General features: G+C 31.9%; 1 protein-coding gene across 6 annotated transcripts in view; it reads left to right on the forward strand.

Moving 5' to 3' along the window:
• The window catches only part of LOC112210356 (uncharacterized), a 493,390-nt gene that overhangs the window by 258,200 nt on the left and 209,127 nt on the right, over window positions 1–26,063 (forward strand). For all 6 annotated transcript variants that reach the window (XM_067048334.1, XM_067048331.1, XM_067048336.1 and 3 more), the window contains one exon: window positions 7,691–7,796. In XM_067048334.1, the coding sequence (XP_066904435.1) occupies window positions 7,691–7,796 (106 nt within the window). The remainder of the gene's footprint in view (window positions 1–7,690; window positions 7,797–26,063) is intronic.

Consider the following 26,063-nt stretch of genomic DNA (forward strand, 5'->3'; position numbering starts at 1 on the left):
GAAGATTTACAGTAAAACGTATAATTGTTTAAGATTAACAAAAAGATTTAAACTATTAATGAATTCAGATATAATAGACAATAAAAATAAGTAGATAGAAAAGTAATATAAAATACAGTTCACCCCATGGGCGTACCTAGAGGGGACAGGAGGGCGCGCCCTCCCCCCCCCCAGGAGTAAAAAATTATTAGTTTAATAAAAAATATTATTTGTTTCAAGCAAATACTAACTGTTATTAATTATAATTCTCCTTTTCCCTGCTGAAATATCACAACTTGATTGATTGTGGTTTGCCATCCCCGATTCACTATGGCTCCTTCCTCTTCTTTCGATACTGGGTATACCCTTGCTACTCTCTAAAAGATAGAAAAAAGTAACAAGATTGAAATAAAGAAGAAAATAAAATAATGAAAAAATAGGACACCTACCTTACTGAATAGAACAAGAACAAAAATGGAACGGAAGATAGGCAGGAAAGGGAAGTAGTGCTGGTGGCACCAAGGAGGGTTGGCGGTTAAATAGTATGTTACATTTGAAAATAATGTTAAAGTAGATAGCATTAGCAAATTATAAAAAAAAAAAAAAAAAGTGGCGAGAATAGATGTATGTTCATAGTTAAAAGAATGACTGACTTTTAAAGCCTGTTCAGACAATTTAGGGGCAAAAGGGTTACAGGAGTTGATAGTTTTTTGCTGGAAAATAGGGTTGTAAGTTGGTTTTTGTATTTCCCCGATATAAAAAAATAACACTATGAGTAGTACAGGGAATCCAATAAACTACATTAGAACGGTGTAAGAAAGGAATAGGATCTTTTAAATTAGAGAAAAGTTAAGAAATTTTGTTGTGGGACTTCAGGCCGAAACATAGGGTAGGAATAGTGGATTGCAAGGATTTTTTCATATTGTTAAAAAAAAAATAGGGACATCAGGAAGGACCTGCACTAAAAAAGAGGTAGAGTAGGTCGAGAAGAGATGTGGACAGGAAGAATTGGAGTTATAGGGTTAAAATACCGGTACTGGTATTTGGTGGGGAAACAAGTCCGGCAAGTGGACTTGTGGTCCTTTTTGCCAACCCCTGGCGGCTACCTGAGTTGTCGCCGCGTACTAACCAGGGTGGGAGTATGAAGATTCATTTTTTGGGTCTACCGAAAAATAAATATTAACTGCTCCAGGTGGGAATCGAACAACGTTCCGAACCGTGCGCTACATCACACGTTCACTCCACTTTGTAGGGCTCCATCTGGGCTTTGTGGTGACGGATAATAATTTTTTATTAATACATACGATCAGTGATTTAATCTTCAAAATCATCTTTAATCTTCCAAAACAAAGGTTTGTTTGGTAGAGGATGAACATTTTTTTCTGTTAAAACTAGTCACAAACATATTCATCTATTTAAAAGAATTCGAGGTTAGTGCACTTAGTATTTAATATATTTATATTTTGTAACGAAATTGCAGATAGCTGGCTGGTTATTTTTTTCCTTTGTGAATTACTAAGGTTCATTATTGAAAATAATAAGGAAGAAAAAAGTCTTGTATTCCACCATGTGTATTTATGGGTCAATAGGAAATGGTTATGTACTAGTATTCATACCGCAGTGTTGACCCCCATGCATTCCGAAGTAAGAGCAGCTATTCGTGAAATGACGGAAGTATCTTGAGTGTATTAGAGGCTAGGTGTTGAGTAGAATGGAAGTAGAAGACCACTCTAAATTTAGAGCACTCAGACCGCAAACATCTCAGCTTGCAGCCTCTTCCAGGGGGTCGATTCACCAGTGGCCTCTCCAGCTCCAGGTATAAATAGCGACTGTTCCAGAACCAGTTCCCATTCATGGAGGAGGATCCTAAGTGAAAAATAGCTTAGCGGTTTTGCCATCACGATTCGTGGGAATTCATTAGTGTGTTTTGTACAGGTTTGAAATTGGAATAGAGAATAACTCACAGAAAAATCAAAGATTTATAACCTAGTGCTCGGGTAACGAGACATACTTTTAATTCGTCATTTAAAGAAATAAAAGAGCTTAATGTTGTACATTGATGTGCCTTGTAATACGTTTACTATGGTTATACGGCGACAATATCAATAAATCGAGGACTTAAAATATTAAAACACATTTATTATTATTAACACACTAGGTGGAAGTCCAGTTCTAAAAACGGTTATAATCACCCTCTCTCCTCTCCTTTGCTGTATCTTTCTCCTAGTCCTGTATTTCCTTCTCCCACTTCCTCACTTTCTCCCACTCCTGTACTTCCTACTCCCACTTCCTCACTTTCTTCCTCTTTATCTCTCCCACTCTTTCACTTTCCATATATCTCTGTATCTGCAATTTTCCCAAATTAGAAACATACTTCTCTTTGAATCTTTGCCAGTTAGATTAACTTTATATTGTTATATACCTTTAATATATGTTATTTATTTGTAAAAATAGTTTAAATATTATTTTTGTTAAAATTATTAAGGCTTTAACAATACATTATTCATTTACGTAACCTAAAAATGGACATGAGGATGATGATATACATGCATCCGCTGCAAATGACAAATTGTTTACTTTAATAAAAATATTTTTTTTAATCATAAGGTTTTCGAAATCCATTTTGCTGACCGAAATTACTCGTATTAGATCGATGTCATGCATTTTTGAGAGTGAAAATCAAGTATTTTAACTTTAAACATAAATTAACTTTTTTTTTTTTTTATTATGATAAAGGTCTAAAGAATAAATCCATTTCGGGCCACAAATAGCCTCGGTAAACTACTGGATTGGATGCATTCACCCGAAGTTTGGAGACCCCTGTTTTTAAGGAACAAGTCTACCTCAATTTCAATTTTCTTCTTTGGTTTAGTTATTGCCAGGGCCAAAGGTTTATAAATATTGCAACATTGGCATTATAATGTTTCTAAATCGTATGTTAATGTGTCAATATTATATCACAATATTAACCTTATGATACATTACTTCCTGATTCCCGTATCGTTTCGTTAGACCACATTCCTCTCCAGTGACCTTTGATGGTGCCGACTACCTGTCAACTAGGGTGTAAGTCCAGCCCCGACTCAGGATTGAGGAAGATGGATAGTCGTTTGTGTCCTCCCTTAGCGGGGGTCCCGTAGGGAACATATATCATCAAACAGGCTCATTTATTAGCTATTTGTTACTGTTTATGACTCCTATTAATCTCAAATGTCATTAGTTTTTGTGTGTTTATTTTTATGTTTCTATTTATGAATGTCTACGTATGCAATTAGTCATACTTATCTTGTTTGATTTTTTTTTTTATAAGGAATTATTGTTGATTTGTTCATTTCTAAAGGGTGCTGTTTAAAAAATCAAAAACAAGCAAAGAAAATTTGAAAGGCCTACCTTTCTGATAGATTTTGCTGTTTCTTATTTTTTAGAGTATATATAAATTATCCTCTATCGTTTTAGCCTAAATGTAATATTATCAAGGAAGAACTATAGAAATAGTATAAGTCAGATATTGCTCGAAATTGGTTGTGTTTTACATACTATAAAACATTTTTGAATTCTGATTTATAATTCTTTTATTGCCCTCTCTAGGTATTTCTATAATCAATTCTGAGAAACAAATGTTTTGGTGGTGGAATTAGGAAGAGATAGTTATGCACTTTATTTATTGATTAATATTAACACAAGCTGTCACAATCTGGGGCAATAGATGTTAGAGCTCTAAGTATTCATTCATACTATATATACAGGACAAATTATAAAACAATAAAATAATAATAATTAGATGGAAAGATAACAACAATAATATCAATTATAATAAAGAAATATCACAACTGTAAAAATAAGTTAAGCGATATAATAATAATAACTATTAAATAATAGCAGTATAATATAAACACAAGATATAAAAAATAAAAATAGAATAATTGCATATTAACTCATATTCTTATTTAAATACAATACTCACAGTAAGTCTTAGAAATCCTCATGTAGAAGGCGATCTTCAGAGCCCTAGCGCTTTTCTCCCAGACGCGTACACCGATATTGAAAGCCAGTGGGAAATGGGTGGGAGCGCTAAATCCACATGTGCTCAGGACTTGAGTGAAGAAGCTGACCATTACCAGAACCAGTAGTATATTCACAAAAGGTCTCGGAGCCACTTTCGATTCGACCTTCGAGGAGAATAAGGTGGGTGCTGGAGTAATGGGTGTGGCTGGATAGGGATTATGCCAAAGGATTAGGATAGTGAATAAGATTCCGAAGTGAATTGAGAAATTCAGATAGAATAATATCAAGGGCATATGGGCCGTTGAAGTCATGTTATAAGCTTTTTTTTTTGATTTGTGATAGCATTAACTAGTCTTCAAAAGACATTAGATTGAAAGAATTAGATACGCTAGAAGTTCGAAAAGCTGGGAGGTTCAGATTGGTCTCAGTATTATCCTGTAAATCAATAGTTTGTTCTCATTTCAAAGACTGAAAATTTTTGTTCACTAGTCTGTATAACTGTTCAAATCATTGTTTAAGCTCTTGTCTTCTAAGGGCAAGTTGTACTAATCTCCGGTAAAACTAAGATCTATATAACTTAGATTTGTCGAGTAGTTTAGTAAAACGCTGGTAACTTAGTAAACTGTTTCTGGTCTACAGTTTTGTTTACCAGGTTACCTGAAACTAAGATCACTCTCCGTTGATTAGTTCTCGAAAATTCAAATCGGATATTGATTGAACTTTTTATCAAAGTTTTCTCTTTTTCTTTCCAATAATTAAGCACTGCAAAGATAAGTAACATTTATCTTATACTTAATTACCTTAAAATTATAACAATTTTTAATCAGTGAATAATAATTTATTAGAAAAAATAATGAAATATGTTTTTAAATAAACAACTAATTTTTTGAAGTCTTCTTCTTCTGTTAAATCGTCTATCTTCATCAAAACTGGATTTACAGGAACTATGAAAGGTTCCTTGTATGGTTACCTACTTAAACCTAGATTTGCTCTTAATCTCAGTTTAACCGGCTATCATTGATGGTTAAGTTTACCGCTAGATTTAAATGTTAAATTTTCTGGTGCAACGGATAATTATTGGGTTTACCCGAGATTTCACTAATCATAGTTTAAACTGTGATGGTGGTATGGTCTCCAATGGACATATTTCTACCACTAGGTAGAAATATGTCGATTCCCTAGTGATTTAATCTAATTAACTATTCGGCCATTTTCATTCTTAAATTACTTTTTTCGCTCTTCCTAAATATATTATTGAACCCTTAGCCTTCTAGATTGTAACAGGTATGGGTAATATTATAGACAAGGACTGTCAATATTCATAATCAATAATAAGTTGTGCTCACCACTTGCAGTGACTGGTTTGTCACAGTGATTAATGCCCTCCATTGGCTCAAGGACCAGTCATTGTCCCGCAATAACTTATTATATATGGACGGGTTAATTGTTCTTCCTTCGCCATTAAGGAGGAATTTTAAAATGTAATAATTTCCGCCTGCTGTTGGATCATTAGGCTCCTCTAGGCAAATGGATACTTTATCTATAATCTCCTTAAGAGCGGTTAGTGCCTGTTAGATTGATAAGGTCAGTCTCGCTATTGATTGCTTTTACTGATTTTAAACCTATTAGAACTTCTGTTTCTAAATTTCAAATGCTATTATAACCAAATTATTGAATATGAATATATATATGTTTGACCGTAGGTTCAATGTAATATAGAAAGTTTTAATTCAATGCAACTAAATATTAAAATATAGCAAGTATAAAGTATAGTAATATACAATAGTAGTGTACAAAATACTGGCTTATCTGAAAAAAGTTCAGCATACTCATATTTTTCTATCCAAATTTCCCAACATAGTAAAGAAAGAGATTATTCTATTACTGTGCAATTTATTTATTTTTCTTTTATAGAAGAATAATTTATTCCGGATCTAAAGTAACACAAATATAAAAAAAGTTAAAAGAGATATTAATATAGATAAATAAAATTGTCTAGTTTTTACATAATCATCAAAAATTAAACAAAAAAAAAAGAAATTCTTTTAGTAAAATAATATAATCCGTGCAAAGGAGAAAAAACACGTAAAAAGATAAACAATTATATCTAAATAATCATTAATCAGAATTAAATATTATAAAACATCTATCTTATGGATGCGAAACGTACCCTCTTACTTTAAGAACAGAACAGTGCCTTAAGGTTTTTGAAAATAAAGTATTGCCTAAAATATTCTGACCTAAAAAGAATGAGTCAACAAAAGAATTTAGAGGACTACAGAGTGCTGGATTAAGGGGACTGCACCCCGGTAAATTCAAGTTATATCATTGCGGTGTATAAGGCGTGTAAGGTTGTATGGCTTAGTAACGAGCAGATCCCTAAAATGTTAATAAACAGTGAACCGACCGATAATCGTACGAGAGGGTAGACCGAAACGTAGATGGGAGGATTGTGTTAAAACTGATTTAGTAGATTTTTGTCTAGAGGGGAGTCACTGGAAAGATTTGTGGTATCGGTATTGAACCTTCGGGTTCGCTTAGCCTTTATTATTACTATAACATCTTCTAGTTAGTTGAATATACATTAAATATGACCGTAAATGATGATGCATTGATATAAAAGTAATTTTAAGATTTTTATGCCAATTTCCACGATAAGCAATTATTAACTAGTAAAAATAATGAGCACGTTAAGCATACATATAAATCTTTTTACTAAATAAGACCCTTATTTATATCATGAGTATAATAAATTGCACCAAAAAAGATATGATTATATTTTTTTCATATTAAATGTGAGTGAAAAAGATGGATAAATGAAAATTGTCGATTGTTTGATTCATTATATTTTACGTATCAACTTTAAAAGAAAATAATAGAAAGGAAACAATATATTAACTAAACATTGTCTCGTAAAATTTAATGAAATGTAAAGAAATTGTTGTTAAATGAGACTTACAATTAGATCGTAAACAAACATATAATAACATTTGTTTTTATAATATTTGTCACAATAAATTCTTTATTATTCGTTTTTTAGTTTTAATTGTAATTTATATTTTCCTGTTTAGATTTATTTATTTATTTTTATATATAGTTTCATTACTGAATGTTCCGGAATATATCTTATGAGTTTCATTTATCCTTAACTCTAATAAAGTGCTCGGAAATTAAAATAAATTATTGTCAAGGAGGATTGATCAAGGTTTACAATTTGTGTTTCAACATTGAGCCATACCATCGCAGGGCTAATGAGATAGCTTGCTTCTAACTGCAGTACCTTGGTTCTATTTAGGCTTTTTCAGATAATGTATATAATCTGATATATTAATTGCTGATCAACCTTCGGGATAAACCTATAATGAACCAAACCTATAATTATTGGATATCTGAATTTTCTATGTATTGTGGATGAAATTTAGATGCCTACTTTGATTGTAGATCACTTTTTTGCTAACCATTCGTTAAAAATCTCATATTTCCTCATCTAGTGCTAACGAAATCCGAAACTCATCACGGTTTTCAGTGTTATTATTTTTTTTATTTGACTGTTTAAAAATAAAATATTATTAATGCCCATTCAAAAGAAAAGAATTTTTCTGCCTGGTTCTAATCCATTTTTTTTTTATACTTTACTTATTGGTTTTTATGTTTAGATTTATATTATAATAAAATTTGAATTTATTTTTGTATTCATTTGTTTTAGACAAGTGCATCCAGTTTCGGAAATATGCCCCGCCCCTAACATTTGTGTACAAGGTGGAAGAATAGAATTCATTCGCCCCAACACTGGAACACCCGACCACGTTAAGGTAAGTTGATTTGGAATAAAAAAATCTCTTTTGCTCATATTTTTCTTGTAGGATACTTCTATATGTTATACGAAAAGTCCAACGAAGGTTGAAGGTTTGTTTGCAGGTTCCACCTGACTATTATCTGTCGTGCAAATTCATTGAATATGCACTGTTAGTTGTTAGTACTACTAACTATCAAGTAAATCCTGATAGTACGTTAGAAAATTTCAAATTTGCGTACCAACTTTCGCTTTTAGTCAATTCATTTTGTTTCGAAGAACGAACCATGTTGATCTCAACATGTTCTGCAATTTGTATAAACATTTAACCTACATTTTGTTCCCCCACTCTCCGTAGAATAAAACGACATATTCAAATTGTATAGGTTTCATTTTTACGTTAAACTCACATCATAATAGTTGTCACCCATAACAGATTTAATCGAAGTTGTGAAGACTTCAAAAACTCTTTTTTTAAATTTATCAAATTACAGCATAATCTCATTTCGCAAGTATAAAATAGTTATCAAACTTCTGAAAATTAATTAAATTAAGTGTTTAAAAATAATTGCTTTTAGATTCCTTTATTAATTTTAGCGTAGGGTCAGAGAAGATTAAACGTGATATAAAGAAGATTTCTTTATGGTATTAATAAAAAACAAAAATAAAAGTGATACAAAGAAAAATAAATGTAATTAAATACTGACTAAATACTATTTACTAACTAATTATTAAACGTGGAGTTAACACATCTTTATGCTGGATTGAATTTGTAACCGGCTGTTGATACTTCACTTAATTTTCCCGACTTCTCTGTAAGGTTAGAGTTCAACGTCCAACAGTACATCTGTTCCATTGGTTCAACGGTCTAGCCTAAATGAGATAACTAGTTAGCTGGAATAGTATCGAGTATTCCAGAACCAACTACGCTAGTAAAAGACAGGACGTAGACAGAGCTTTCTGGCCCTTGGCCAATTACACTCCGCTGGCTGAAGAACGATTCCTTGGACACGACCTCATTTCCGCCGCGTCCACGGACTACGTGATATCCACGAGGCAGGCGCACTCTTTCATCCCGTGCCAAGAGCTTTGCCCATTCTTCGCCTAGTAATAACAGATCGATGCCCTGGTCTTTGATGAAAGGAGAAGATCAAGTACATCAGTCAGATTAACATCGTTAAAATAATTATTGAATGATTGAATTTTTCTGTTACATTAGTGCAATCTCTGCATCCAATTAAATCAACTCAACTTTCAGATAATGAATTTAATTGTACTTGTTCATTTTCAAAGAACCTTTCTCCTATAAGGCATTCGAGGACACGCAGGGATAGTTCACACCTTCATCATCCTGTCATCCGCGAACTGTCAAGGATTTCCTGGCCGTTGGAGTCGTCATTTAAATGTATAAGGTGTTGTCAATAAAACGTGCGGATTTCCTTTCACGCTACTTATAAACGTCCTGTGACGGTACCAAGGATGTTTTTCCGTAATAGGTACCTAGAATATTTTGAATTGTGTATTTAAAACTGGCATTCTTTAAAATAAATTCTCTATTCTAGCTTAATATACATTAATAAGATATTTTGTCGAGTATTCTATCTATTCTCTTTTTAATTTGTATTTGAAATTAATTTCCCTCTAAGTTAATACCCACATTAAAATTTTGGTAATGTTATGAACTTCCTTACCTGCCTGCAACCAAATAATATGCATGCATATATACATAACATTAACTAACAACATAATAGAGGGTTTCCTTTACATGCAAAAATGGTAATTTTTTCAATACTGAAATATTAATTTTGAGTGTTGAGTATATTTATATTCAATTCATTGATTGTGTAAGCTGTGCTGGTGGAAGGTTAGATCTATTCTCCAAGACATGGTATGAAACTTATTATAAAATAGTAATGTAATTTATGAAGCAGTTAAATCGAGCCAATATTGGTAACTTTAAAGCAAATTTTGAACATATCAGTCTCCATTGGTTTTGCCGGGTTAACCTAATCATTTTTTATAACCTTGTGGAAATACTAATTGTTAACTGATATACCTGATATAAAATATAATATGATATAGACTGAGTTTAGAAGACGAAGATTTAATGCAGACAATATCGAATTGTGCTTCAACGTTAGAAAACCACACTTGAGAATCTTTAATCCAAAATTAAGGTAATTTAATAATTAAATAGCCACAGCGTAGTTCACTTTCTTCTGTTGAATGAACTCAAATAAACTTCAGATTCAGTGTTATCAGGAAGGGCCTACACACGCTTAGTTTATGTCCATTCTCAAATCTAGCAATAGTGAAGCATTGCCGGTTCAGTTAGTGTTTTATAAATCTAGTTACTACCAGTATGAGGATTTATCATCTACAACAGAGAATATTACAAATCGGTAGACAGCATTATTCCATGAATATATCATTCACCAAGATAAAGCTAGTGCAATAAAGGCATATAAAAGAGCTTCACCAACAATTTATTTCGATAAAGGAGGGTGACACCGGTCCCCATTGGAAAGAAATAGACCCCACTATCAAGGAATAAATCAGGAGCGTACAGGATGAACTATCATTCCTTAGGATTTTATTGCTCAATTATACAGGTTAAGAGGAGCAAGCTAAACTGCGCAGATGGGGCTCTAACTATTTGCATAGTGCCTGCCCTTTGCGCACCTCATCCCATTCCATCTCTTGTTAATTGGCTGTTGAAAAAGATTGAGCATCGAACTATTTGCATAATAGTGCAATTGAGACCATACATTTAAATTTTTATTGATTATAAATAATATAATTTGTTAACATTTAGCCGCTTGTTGGTAAAATAATTGTTATCCCATGTATAAGTGGGTATGCCCTTTGGTGGCATAGGATCGTTTATTAAGTTTCTTTTTACCAAATTTCTTGATTTTGTTATTGTTGTATGGAAGGATGGGTATACTCGTAGTAATCATGTCCAACTTTCGATGCCAATTCGATAACTCAAACTCTCTTCCTCAGTTTCCACTGGCTGTAAAAAACTTAGCTTAGTCGCGGGTGGGAAATAAGCACTTGGATCTTTATAGCCCTGCTTTGCTTTCCACATGAGGTGGCAAAACTTGGGTCAGATTTTCCAAGGAAGAATGTAATGTGTACATTTTTATGCAAGATGTATTTATTTTATTTTTACTAAAACTTCTTATTTTTATTCTGTTCTATATTGTTAACATTTAATTTTTCTTCTTCTTCTTAGTCTGAATGAATACTTTGAAGTCTTATCCTTATGACTTTGATTTTGGTAGATTGTATTATTATTTCTGAATAAGAACTTTTTAATGAGAAAATAAATATTTTATGTTCACTTTTCAATGGCCCTATGTGTATGCCCTCTTGAGTGGTCGGATCGATTTGATTCATTTATGTTTGTAAGGTTTTGTAAGGTGTTGTTGATTTTGTTTTGTAAGGTTACGACATCTGATATATGAGCAGTTTTAAAGATTTTAATGAAACTTCCACTTTAACTAGGTTTAATTTTCTAGAAAAAGTAGGAAAAAAAGATTTGATGAAAAGTAGATTTTATTTTCACGTAACTCAAAAATTATACACTTTTAACGAATTATATATCGGTTAATTTGAGGAATGTTTAATTATCTAAAAAATAAATAAATATAAATTCTCTAAATCGGACCAGTGTTAGAAAAGTTCAGATACGTAACTTTGTGCTCATGTAATTTTGAACATTAAAAACATTAAATTTGCTTTTTAAATCATTTTCTCCCATTCTTTCTTTAAGTCACTTATTTACAGTTAGTGGCAATATTGTGATCTTTAAAAATTTCTAATATGAATTTTCTTCCGAAAAATAAGTTTTATAGTCCTCTGAGCCCAAATAATTACTGAAATCACGTATTTATGGCAGAGATATTCCTAGAATGTAACAGCAATTTTTTCAATTAACTCTACTTAACTGAAGAGCCACTTTTTTCCATTAATTCTTTCTGAATATTTTTTTTTAATAATTCTAAAATGACAAAACAATTTTAATTAAATGTAGTAGTATTTAATATCAACTAGGTTTTGTCCTGACAGATACTGTCTGACATGGATCAAATGTCGAATTTTCTTAGGTAAAAAGTATTTTGTAAATTTTTTTTTCTCCAAAATTAACGACCAATCACTATAAGTAGTAAGAAACAATGAATAATTATAAAATATGAAAGAATTCAATAATAAAATAAAGTGTTTAGGTGTTCCTCTGGTTGTCATGACAATTTTCTTACTTCTTGACCGTTTCCATTACAATCACAGTAAAATTAGTTTTTCGCATAACATGTAGGGTTGAGTTTTGGCATCATGATTTATAAAGAAGTTGCTGTTCTGAAACGAATAAGGATTAATTTCAATTGAGAAGTGGGGTTGTAAGTGAGAGTTAAACAAGGCAGATTTTTTGAAAATATCTTCTTCGTTGTTTAGGGTTTAAAGTTTATTATATAAATAGTTTTTGGTACAATACCTATGAAACCTGTTTTTATACCTTCTTTTCAATGATAGGTTACATCCGCGATTCCTCATTTTCCAATCGAAATACCATTGCCTTTATTACCTGTAATTAAATCTCCGGCATTCGTTAGTTTAAACGAATAAAACAAAAGGAACGAATCTCGATCGTTAAAAATAAAACAGCGTTCATTTCTGGCAGTTTAAATTTGCATACGGACAAAGAAGCCGGCAGCCGCGTTCGTGAACACTTGTCGTTCGAGTTCCTTGTTATAGATAGCGCTAATGAAACCCCCAATCAGGTTGTTATGATTGCTGGCCAAATTGAGAAAATTATATGTTTTTAGCTTGGGCGTATTGTAAAGATAATTTTTTATTCTTCCGTCCTGGGCTCCTTGCATGAATCGGGTATAAATTATTCTTTTACCGATGCGGGCGAGTCAGAAAATTATGGGTTACAATTATGGAATGGTATTATAGGACTTTTTGTTTTGGAACGTGATTTATAATACTGGTTCGTTACGAATGTCTTTGCTCAAGTTTAATAAAGTTTTCTTATCTCAGGAAAATAAAAGAAATATCTTGCTGCTTATGGCTGTGAAAAACATTATTATTTAAATTATTAAACTTCATAAATTCCTACATCCTACATACTTTCTCATGACCCATTCCTTTCTCATTGATAGATTATTCCAAGTAAACCACAATGGTTCCTATTCATCCTTCTTTTCTCAGTCCGCTGGTGTTCCTCAAGGTAGCATCATCGGTCACATTCTCTACACAGCCGACATCCCAACCAATCCTAACACTATCCTCTCCACTTACGCTGATGGCACATGTGTGCTTGCAGTCAATAATAACCCTTTAATTGCATCCTTAACTCCCTTATCCCATATCGTAACCCTCGAAGAATGGTGTGCCGTAATTGGAGGATCAAAATAAATCCCATCAAATCACCTTTACTGACTGTCCTACAGTATCATTTAATAATAGGGTTATTCATGATATTGTGTTGAGTGGAAAATGTTTTACCTTGTTAAATATTTAAGTAAAGGATTGTGAGCTGCCCTATTTAAAGTCATGTTAAATGATAAATGCATAAGAGCTCCTAGCGGATTTTCTGAGCAACTTGTTTAGTAACCTTTCCTTCTAAAACTTAATAAAAGAGGGAAATATTTCTCCATTTAACACACTTTAACATGTTAAACTAAAGATCATGAATACTCCTAATGTTGCTCTTACCCATGTAGAACAGATCCGCTACCTTGGACTACATCTGGACAAATGACTAACCTGAAATCCTCATACAAGACTGAAAAGACAGGAAATTTAACAATTTTGGCGCGTACCACATTTCTTTCATGGTTATTATATACATATAAATTATTTTTCATATTTGTTTGTAGCGTGTATCGTATTATAACAAAAAATATTTGAGATATATAGAAAGAAAGAACATTGATCACCTTCTGTATACTTGTAAAGATTTTTCAAAATACAACTTAGTTATAATCATTAAGATTATTTTTTTTAACCATCAAATTTGTGTTGATTTTTTTTTTAAATTTCTTTTTAATTTTTAAGTTGCTATTCTAAAAATAATTGTACATATATTTATATAAATCAATGAAAAATTGATTATCAATTCCAACTTGCATTCTCAAAAATGTCGTTTATATATTATATTAATCACTTATACATTTTTAAACTGATATTGTATGAAAATTACTTCTCCATTTGTTAAAATTAGTATTTTCATTCACTTTTGATTATTTAAAATAATTGTGTAAATAAGTAGACTAGCTTACAGCCGAAATTACTATAATAAATAAATCCCTTGGGGTGGTATAGGAAGAAGGGATAGTGATTACCTCCTGTCTCCTTGACAATCTCGATAAGGGCCATTCAGTTATAAATCCGCAGCTCCTTATAGCCATTATATCTCACCTTGCCACCTTCACATGACACCAATTTAGCCACTTTGGTCGTAATTGTGGCTTGTGTTGGGTTTCAATGGGTTCAGATAGTTATCCGCAGTGACCATTGAAGGCTAATTTAGTCACTTGTTCTCGTTTCGTCAGGGGCTTAGAAGTGTCTTGTTGCCACTATATTTCTGGATATTATCCTGTTAATTTGTTGTAAAAATGATTTTAAATTTAATAAAAATTATATAATATAATTATAGAAATAAAGTTGCTTAAAGTCATTGGAGTTGCAAACAGTTTATTAAGGTACAGGTAATTTATGTACTATTTAAAAATATGTCTGAGTTGTTAGGCTATAACAGATGCTGATTATAACTTATTATATTTATTTATATGGGAGAAGGTGACTCAGAGGCATTGTGCTACTAACTCCAAAGGCCCAGGTTCGAATCCAACTGTGGCAAATAATTATTTTTTGTTTTAGTGTGGGTTCACCCAGCCTCATCAAGTGAATTGAGTAATTACCCAATTGAAATCTGACATATAAGTGTGATTCTGACCAAATCACCTTGCATAACCGTAGGTCTAGTAATACTTACTGTACGGTTTTACCGACGTTTCGCCCCACTTTGTAGAGCTTCATCAGGGCTAAAAATATACAGAAACAACTAAAAATATTTTGACACGGTAGACTAATAAGATCGTTTGTATATTATTTTATTTTCTCTTATTTTTATATAATTTTAAACCTACCTTAATTTACGTTTTTGTATCTTATTATCCTACTATGTCAAAATATTTTTAGATGTTTTTGTATCTTTTTAGTCCTGATGAAGCTCTACAAAGTGGGGCTAAACGTCGGTAAATAAATAGTTTTTAACTGTTTTTGTTTCTATTGACCGCACTACCCTGACCATCTTCTTCATAATTTAAAAAAAAAAAAGATATTTTTGGAAGATTGCTGATTGACCGTGTGTATCAATGAATAGAATATGGTCCGGGTGCGGTCAAATAAAACTCAAATAGTAAATGGATGTACTATTTTTATTTGAGCCAGCGCTTCGCAGGGCTTCGTTAGGGCTAAAAACGAGACAAACACTTGACATAGTTACAAAAAAAAAAACTTTGTACTTTCTTTAATATGTCTTCTCTTCTTTTTTTATGTTACTATTACTTTTTCATTTATTTTTTATGACCTTTAATTTTTCTTATTAAATTTTACGTTTCATTGTATACCCCTGTTATTTTCCACTGATTTTTTTTTTTTTGTAATTATGTCAAGTGTTTGTATCTTTTTAGCCCTGACGAAGCCCTGCAACGTGGCGAAACGTTGGCTCCAATAAAAATAGTACATCCATTTACTATTTGAGTTTTATTTGACCGCACCCGGACCATATTCCATTCAAATATATTTTTGTTAGTTGTTAATGAAATAATTAAATAAATTGTTCAATGATTTATTTAAATATATGAGGAGTTTTCTATTAAAAGGTTGTTTTTTTTAACAATTATAAATTGTACAGCTAAAAATTATTAAGTTCATTCCAATATTTTATTTTTCTCTGTTGATGTAAGTGTTACAGATCAACATTTTCAATAACAATTTTATTTTTCTGCATGAATTTCTCCTGTCTTAATTTTTAAATAATAATTTTTCAAATGTGGATATATTAATAGAAAACTCTCCATATACTATTTTTATACAAAGTGGCAACTTGGTCTAAGACATTGCTCGTTTAGACGACTTAGTGCCTCTTCATGCAGTCATTATTATTAACCTATTCAGAAGGCCTTGCCTCCTATAACAAATGCAGAGCAAGATATTTTCTGTATAGTAAATTTATTCAGTTCTACGTCAGAATTAGACTATACTCTCATCAGTGGAGCGACGATCCATAACAAGACTAACGACATTCGTGTGCACTAGGATAACTCTTGGGCTAGTCAGTTGGTTATCTGTCCAATTTATCTTTAATTTAATTCTTGTTATAGAGTGAATAATAATTGACTATTTCGATGCTGAAGGGGCTGAAATACGGCCCATTGGATTTATGCACTGCTTTCCATCCATGCGGCTGTGAAGGGTTTATGTTGAATTCTCTTATTGTTTTATCTTATGAATATATGTTTTAATGAGCCATATAACAGTGTCTTTCGGACGTGAAATATCTTAAAGAGATGGAGAACTATTTAAAACAAGAAATACTGGGGAATTTCAAGGGAAAAAAATGAAAGTCATGGAATTTTAAAAGCCTAAGGGCCACAAGCGTAAATTTGCAATTGTTATGAATGAGAATCATTGTTATTGTAATATTAATAAATACGGAATTATAAATGTGTATGACATTTCGATGGTGTGTGCATCGATTTTTTGTGATAATAGAATATTGAATTTTTCAAGTTATATTATTTTCTGTGACACATATCTATGTTTGAAAAATTGCAAATAGATTTCCTATTGTCATAGATACAGCTCAGAAGTTTAAGAAATGGTAATGTAAAGTCTTACCGTTGGACTTGGTGTCATTAGATGAGGCAAGTACACTAACTTGTTGATGTTAGCAAATGTTCGCCACAAGTTACTAAGAATTTAAATTAGAAGAATTTTGGAGTTAAAGAGTTTCCCTACCCTCCTAATTCTATTAACTGTTCGATCCATCTTTTCTTTGTTTCTTGAGTAGATTAGAGTAGCATATTCGAGTTAAGAAGTTCAGTTTTTTTTTTATAAATGTATTGGAGAATATTTTGCAAGAAGCCTAAAAGAAACGTGTAATGATATGAAATTTAGAGAACCTAATTCTGGGAATCATATTGCTTTTGAAGACTGTTGATTTCGTCTGTTGGAGCGGAACTATTTTTCGGCTTATACAAATCAATTTTGGAACACAATTATTGGAAAATTTGTTTTTAAAAATCTCGGTTGCAAATTTATTTATGGACAAGTTGAGGATGGCAAATTAAAATCACCATTATAATTAAATCTCATCATTTTCCCTTTTAAAACCTTCTTTAGACAAATTCAAGAGTTTTATACGTTATTTTGCGATTTTACGTTTTTTCTAATTGCATTTCTTTATTGTTGAAATCTTTACATTAAATATTTCTGATTGTATTCCACATTTTTGTAAAAAATAAACACATATTTGTATACATATTTCTGCATTGTTGAAATTTTGTATACTAAATTTTTCTGTTTGTATTCCACATTTTTGTAAAAAATAAACACATATTTTGACCAAAATAATTTTTGATAAAAATTATTTTAATTTTATTTTTTCATAATAGTTAATGAGCAAATAATTTTAATTTCATACAAGTAGTTATATCCTATTATAACTATTTCAATAATCTGAACGTTTTCCAAAAAATAACCTGGAAAAGTTAGAGGATTCTATAAAAAAAGATGTTTGCTGATGTGTTGAATTCAGTGTTTGATATGACAGTTGGAGTAAGAAAAGAATGGAAATATCCTTTGTTTTTGACGTGTTTTGCTTAGCCTTGAACCTTTTCCTTGAGAAGCCATTGATCTCCACTGCGGAACTGTTTTAGACCTGGGGGTGCCAGACCGTCCGGCTCCTTAGGAAGTGACCCAATTCCGTTGTCAGGAGGCAGCAGTCTTGTCATCCGCCAATAGGAAATTATTATTGACTCTCAATTCTAATCTTTCAGGGTTTTATAGTCATAATTGAATGGGACACGATGATAATTGTGGCAATATTCTCGATTTCTAAAAAAAATATTTAGTCCTCAAAAAATAAACTAAAACTCGCTTGTGGCCCGTTATGATGTTTGACATAAATCATCAAGGCTGCTGTGCATCGACCTTTACTGGAACTTCTGGATCTTGTCGCCAGGAGCGCCACTGCCTTGAATCAAAACCAGTTTTGCTCAGATGTATCCCATTCAGAATTTTATCATTAAATTTTATTTAATTAGCCAATAAAAACAATTATAATTTTAGCGTTATATTTTTATACGGATTGGGTAATCTTAATACAGTTATAAAATTGAATTTGAGCATAAGCTGGAATTTATTTTAGAATAATTAGAGTAGTCCTATTTATTTCTTTTATAATATCGGGTAGTTTTATCATAATTTAAACATAACTTTATAATGATATGTATCAGTAATTAGCAAAATGGTCGCCATTGACGAGATTTCAGAGCTAACTATGAATCAAAGTGACTAAATTTCATACTCCGAACTCGTTCGTTTGGTGTAAGTGAGATGTTAAACCCCATTTAACATTAGCCAAGAACTTTCATTCCGATACATTGGTTGTTGTTGTTGAGTTTCTTTAGTCATGATTTATTTATTACTTTTAGCTTTATTAATTTATAAAAAGATAGTCTAAATGTTTTTCTCATAAAGTTTAGTAAAAACAATTAGCATTTTATGGCTTTGACGGGACAGAGTGTCTTATGTGAGTTACTCGCACTCCCAGATCTTCATAGAGCAGCGCTAGTTGTTTTCTCCCTTTTATAGCATCACATGTTGAAAGTGTTAATTCCTCATGCTTGATACTGCAACTTGATTTTGTTTTAGACATTCGTATTATTTTTGCCTGTTCCAATTTCTGAGAACGTCTCTACGGTTCTTTCTACACCCCCGCCTAGATATTCTTTTCATCCCCTAACTCCTCTCATTGTTATATCCAGTGTTTATTGGAAAACCATGTGACTGAAAGACAACTGTTATTGATCATCATCTGGAAAACAGTAGTCGGAAAGAATCGAGGAAAATACAGGAGGCAAGTTGCCTATAGTAGTCTAAGCTGTATATATTATGTCATAAAAGTTTGTCTTACTCTTCCTTAAAGTGGTATTCTGTAACCGTTGAACACGCCCTTCGATGACCATTTTCCTCATTCAGTTTTCGAAATGTGTATGTTGATTGATTATAAATGAAGAGCGTTTATAGTATGGGCTTATTATTGTCCACTATTCTATGTTAGAACTCTTGGACTTGGACGATTATTGACGTTATTTTTCTCCTATTTTACAATTAATTTTTTACCTTGGGACATCCAGTAGTACACATCTAATTCGCTAAACTTACAATAATTGATTTCTAGTTTTAAAAAAAAAAATCACTGAATATAGATTCAAATATGGCTGGGTAAAAGAAGGGCCAATGTCCAAATATACCATTATTAATTTTTGTATCTATAATGTTAGTTGTTTTTTTCTTTTCTAATTATTCTGTAATTATTTATATTCATTGTGGTTGTTTTTATCCCTGATGAAGGCTTGAAATTCTAATTATTAATTTTTTACATATTCGTGTTCTCACCGCACCCTCAATCATCTTCTAATATCTATAATCCGCGGTTAACTATCTACTCATCTTGCATATGCGTCCAAATATAACAATATTATGTTTATAGTATTTGTTAATTCGAGAAGATAGGATTAATAAATTAAATTAAGGCTAATGATGTAAACTTACTACTGATATTAAGCTAGGCCAATGTCAAATTTACACTAAAATTAAACTCTGCCAATGTGCAATGAACCCTTTTTTTTTCGTCAGAATGAATATAATGGATATTGGTCCTTCTTTTACCATGGTGCAGATATAATTGATGGCTTTTGAAAAATGGAAATAGTAAAATGTTACATATTTGTGACGACGGTGGTGTCACAATGAAGGTGAACTAATGTTATATTACTATAACAGGTTATATCGCTATCTATATATAAACCAATTGTTTTTAACTTAAAAATAGAATTCACCTAAGGACGTGAATATTGCCATAATACTGACGGCACTGTATGGTGTGATCAAAATTATCCATTTATCATCACTGACAAATAACAAAAAAAAATGTGAGATAAATAAGAAATTTCTGCTCTGCTTATAGTTGCAGATTGATGTTTAATCATTTTATCGTTTTGTTGGCTAATTTTTTGGACGTCATTCCTTGATTAAATCAGTTCGATCTGTTTATCTTTTATGTTAGTTAAAAAGTTATTAATCAAATAGTTTAATAGGAAAAAAAAGTCAATATAAAGATTAAATCGATTTAAATTATAATTCATAAATTAAATAAAAATAAAACAATTTTAATTATGATAGAATGGGTTGTTATTACTTCACTTCAAACTTCTTAAAGAGTTCCCAACGTTTTGCCTGACAAGCCATCCTTAAGTAGAAAACCATTATGTTATGAGTGTGCTGTGTTGTTATAATAAACTTATAAATAATCTGAAATAATAAAAAAAATATTTATTATTCAATTATAAAATTACTTATAATATATATAGTCATATTATGTTATCTTATGTTTGTAGACCACTCACGTTTGTAGTGAGGTATTAACTGCCAGGTTTAACTTAATTCATATAGTTGCCTTCAATTTAGTTCAACTAATAAATGAAATAGATTATTTTTTTAAAAAATTAAATAAATACGGTTTGTAGAGGTTTCGTTGCATGTATATTTGTTTACACCTACATTTGGACTCCAGCGTCCCGATTTGAATGAACCAAACTGAAATTTGGTTTGATGAAGTATTTTTTAGGCCTTAAACGTGAGGAGTGGATTAAGGGCTCAAGGTTGTTCTTATACTATGAAGTTATCAACTTCCATAACTCATCCGGCCTGGGGCGTTGACTTCTTTCATTGAGTGGCGGTCCCACAGAATAAAAATGTTGACCCCAACTATGGTTAGGCAGTATAGGACTCCTATGGGAGTCATAGCCGAAAAAAAAAATTCCATAACTCAGAAATCAGTTCAACCCTTGGACAGAATTAGCACTGTTGTATAATGTTTATCAAATGTAGTAATTTTGTTTGATAAGCTAATTAGACAATTACGCTATATTGTTTTCTATCAATAAAATCTAACGGCTTTTTAATTATTAAGTAATAGGAAAAAATGAATTAAACAATCATAATCATTAATTTTTATTTTCTAATTTTTTTTAACATTTAAATTTTTAAACATAACATAAGATATATAGGAAGATGGTCAGGGTTGCGGTCACAAGTGATCACTGACCATCTTCCTATATATCAATTTTTACGGTCAACTATATATACATATATACAATAACATAAGATAATTTAGAGTTCCATAAGTTAAGTATTATTTCAAAATTTGTAAAAAGTGTGTTATACTGATAAATGTACTTTATGAAGTTTTTATATTGTAATAAATTTACGGTCAAGAAAGGTACAAAAAAAAAAAATAAAAACAAAAAAAAAACTATGAGTAACCAACGTTTCACCGCACTTAGCAGGGCCAACCTGATGATTTCATTCATCTTCTGAGGTTACTAATAAATAGTTTTTTTTTTGTTTATTTTTTCCATTTCTTGACCACCACCAGGACTATTTTCCTGTAGTTTATGGTTTTCATTTTAATATTTATTCATAGTTTTTTAAATAACTCAAAGTTCATTCTTCTATACTACATGCTTTGTGAAAGTTCATTTGAGTGGGTTAGAATTTTCTATTTCAAAAAGAACACCTGCTTTTATGTTTATGTAAACACAAAGCAGGTGCAAGTTTTAAAAACAACTTAATAAATAATAAATTCAAGGTTATGGTGAATGTTCTATTTCAGTTTCACCTACTGAATTAATAAATTCACTTATAACATTTACAAAACTGGTTGTCTCTTTGGAAAATGCGATAACATCTCGCTTTACGTGTATCACTATTTATTTGAATATGTATCACTACGTTAAAAACAGCATCTACATATTTTCCATACTATGGTGCAGATCCCATAATCGCTAGGAGGTGAATGGTGGAGTATTTAGATTAGATTGGCTATAGGTGTGTCTTAATTCATCGACCATCGCTGTAAGGACGGTTTTCGGGCACAAATCAAAGAGAGTTTTGAGGAAAGTGCAAGTGAGGCATGCATACAAGCGCTTGTGGTTTGTTAGTATTATTTTAGAACCAACAGCAAATAAAACTAAATTTGTCCTTTTCGTCTTTTAAATGATCGAAGAACCCTCAACCATCGGAGTTAATAATTAACTTTTGTTTCCGGTTTTTTATTTTATGATTCTATAAATCAAATGAATCGGTTTGCTTTATAATAGACATAGGAGTAATATATACACATGAAAACATTATATGTCTGGGTAATTAATGTTACAAGTTTCAAGTACAAATTCTTCAACCAAAGTTCAATTTAAAAGTTATCTTTTAATAACCACAGCTGTTATGGCCTCGAGTCAGCTGTGTGGGGTAAGTGGGTCTATTTTAATTTTTATTATTATTTATTTTTTTTATGAACCTCTTACTTATCATTTCTGACTTACGGAGAGAGGGTGGAGGAGGTGGACCTATTCTAAAAGCCTAGCTCAGTAATGGAAAGTAGTACGAAATTGAAAAATGTTGGGGATAATACAGTAACTTTTTTGGTTATATTCTACCTAGCAAAAGTGCCAATTAATATAATCGATTTTACACTTTTTTTTAGTATTTTCTCTCGAAGGACTCTAACGATTTTTATTAACTTTGTTTAAAGTATTGTATAATTAAGTGTTTTTTTAATATGAGCTCTTATACCTAAATCGATAACTAACTAAAGGAGAAAATAAATGATTTCGTGTTTCCATGGTTGTTATGACAATAGTCTGATTTTACTTTCACTTACTGTACATATTGCCATCATAGTTGTTTACATCGGGACCTGCTCGTGCTATACTGCAGGTGTCCTGAGTGTATTTTATGATTATAATTAATATGTTATTAGTGTGGAAAAGGGGGCCTGAAAATTGTGAGACTTTTCATCCAAATGAACATGCATATATTTTCCTTTTATTTCATGAGTGTTAATCCCTGGAGGAGCAATAATGGTTAATGTGTTAGTCTAAATTATTTATCTATAATAATATAAAAACACAGCATTGGGGTCTCATGGATTCTATGGGCTTATCTAAGTGACTGTTGGAAGTTTCGCTGTCGCTATCACTTTCACGTCCTATGGCCGCTTCCCTCGTCCAGGTGTGCGGTGGGCGAAACGGTGAAGACCATGAATATTCGCCTGGTGTCTGAAGAGACGTCTTTTCTCTTCAGTGGCTGGGCAGCGTGTCCTGGGGTAGGCCAGGTCCTAGCTTGCATGGTGCTTAGGCTGGGGCGGCATTGCAGTCGCAGCGTCTTCGGGGTCTTCCGGTGTTCACGGTAAGGGTTAACGGGGGCATCAGAAAATTAGACCTCGACCTCGACTTTATATAAAACAAAAAAATCGGATTACTTAAATCCGACAATAGTAGTGTACATCATGGTTAAAATAGAAATAGCTGCTTTAAAACATTTTTATCTCAACTTAAAGTGGTAATTGAAATATGTGCGATGCGCGCACCTCTCCAGACCTTTATATTATTGTCCCCCTTTTCCGAGCTCGGCGGACAATAACATTCCGATTCTCATATTTACTGATCTTACTGTTGCCTATGTCGGTTGTTTTGGAGCTTATATGCCGTTGAATGAATATTATTGAATATAGTTATTGCAATCTATAAATTGGCTGTTTCATCTGAGCGGAAATAGTAATCTGAATGCTAGATTGGTTGGCTGCACTATTGGAGCGTAGTACTCCAGGTCCTCACTAAACTAATCAATATAAGAGCAATTTGGAACAGATTGCCGCCTTTGGACCCTCGAGACCGGCTGGCCAATTCGAGTCCGCACTGGGCTCCAGATACCAGCTGTTAAATATGATTTCTCTGGCCAATTTGGGGAGGGATTAGCATAGGGACGGTGCCTTCTATATTGCTACTATAGTCGCTTCCATTATCGGCCCAGATTTAATAACTGCGTAATCTTACCCTTCAAGAGCGTTTAATTCGGTTTGTGAAGGGGATCGGGGGGATATTTTAGTATGCTCGGCTAGTTTTAGGGGTGTCTTGTAAAAAATGATTGCTAATTAAATGAACAATACAGGTTCATCTGAATACTGAATGAGGGGCTTCATGTCAATCATGGATCACATTCATGGCATTACGAAATATTAATTTTTCATTGAACACCTGCTATTTCAATTCAGATGGGATATAACTTAATTAATATCTATCTCAAATTGTCAAGAAAGAAAACATACAGTGAATGTAAACATGTTTGATATGTCCCGACCTTTTAAACCTAAGCGACAGAGCTCTATTCAGAGTGACGAGCCTATTAATCAGAAATAAATGTTATTTACTAGAAAGGTTAAAAAAACTGAAATAAGTTAGAAAATACTGAGTTGACCATCCTGAAATTGACATGATTCTTCCACCAATGAGGTCGTGGTAGCCGCGTGTGTCGAAGCGCCACATAGTTAAGGTTAAGTCTGCAGTGAAGCCAGTTCGATTATGAACTTGGCGCGTTATCTTTTATTTTATACTTGTTCTACTGTATTTAGAATAGGTGGGTTAATTTCTGGTTTTAAGGTCCTCCGAAATTCCTAAGTAAGAAGAACCATCTTTTAATGGCAGAAAAATTAGTAATTGGAATTTCAGTGTTTTAAACCTTGTAAATTTACCAATTATGGTTGTTTTGTTACTTTCACTAATTTTACCGCTATAACTAGAATCATATTGATGTATTTATCTTATTAGAACCTTCTTGTGAAAAAAAATGCCTCGAGCCTGTCAAAATTGTAACCATTAATTACTTTATTAATTAAAATTACTAACCAATTAATGTTAAAATAGTTGCTATGAGAACATGCTCGGTGGTCATTGTGGTCTACAAAGATACACAAATAAATAAAACTTATTTACTTATACTGACGTTTATTTATTTTTTTATATCACTTTAGACTGAACTAGAATAAAATAATTCATTAATTTATTTTTAAGTAATATATTAGATAAATTATTTTTAGAATGCTTGTACTAGCTATATACTGTGTTTCTGAATTGACTAAACGTTAAGTAAGAATATATTTAATGCTGTTTATGAAAGCTTTCTTCTGAAATTTACCAATACACAGTTTACAAATAGATACTAGTTTTTAAAAAAAATTTTTTTTAGAACATTATATATACTTCACCTCTTGAAATAATCCGCCTTTGATTCGTAATGCTTCAGTTTAGCTTGTGAAATATTTCCCTCGCTTTCTAGGTGTGTTCTCTATCTAAGTGAACGAATTAAAAATAGATGCAATAATTTTTCAAAAATTAATTCCGTACTTTTGGCGCTCTATTTTATAATTTACAAGATTTATAGATAAAGAAGCTTAAATATATTTTTATTTTCGAAAACCTGGTAAATATTTGTTGTTTTTCACTTGTTTAAATTTATTTGTAACAATACATATTATAATAATAAATACGCTAACAACACAATAACAATACTAAATTGCTCAATTTGTTGAGTTCGGGTGACTCGTTCTGAAAATTATTTCATTTAGTACCTGTCATGAGTATGGAAGTTTAAGTATGATTCCCTCTTTACTCTTATTCTTTCCCCCTACTTCTTCCTTTTTTTCCCTTTTGCAGTGAATAACAAAATTTGATATTAAATAATAAGATGATATTAAATAATCCCTCCCCCAACTCAAACGTAACTCTCCCCTCCGGGTCCGCTTAATAAAGACAGGCAATCTCATCATCGGCTGAAATTGCACTTCTGACGAGCACGGGTTTACTGCTTTGGGGTAAAATTCATCTGAAGGGTGGGCGGTGTGATTTCGTTTTTTTGTGTATTTTTTGTATTATTGTATTTCTTCTAATCCGAGTTGTTGAGGCTTAGTTGAAACATGGATTTCATTTGTGGATTATCACCCTGATGTGTTAGTCTAAGAATCCTGGAAGAGAAAAAAAAAGTCATTTCACCTTAATTTTCTACTTTAGTGAAATCTACATTCAGTTAAGAGTCAAAATGTATGATTCACCAACCATGGTAAGGAAGAATAAAAAGAGCTACTGTT

Source organism: Halyomorpha halys, unplaced genomic scaffold, assembly GCF_000696795.3.
Source record: "Halyomorpha halys isolate HHAL.00 unplaced genomic scaffold, Hhal_1.1 Scaffold588.1, whole genome shotgun sequence".
In the NCBI taxonomy this organism is placed as follows: Eukaryota; Metazoa; Arthropoda; class Insecta; order Hemiptera; family Pentatomidae; genus Halyomorpha; species Halyomorpha halys.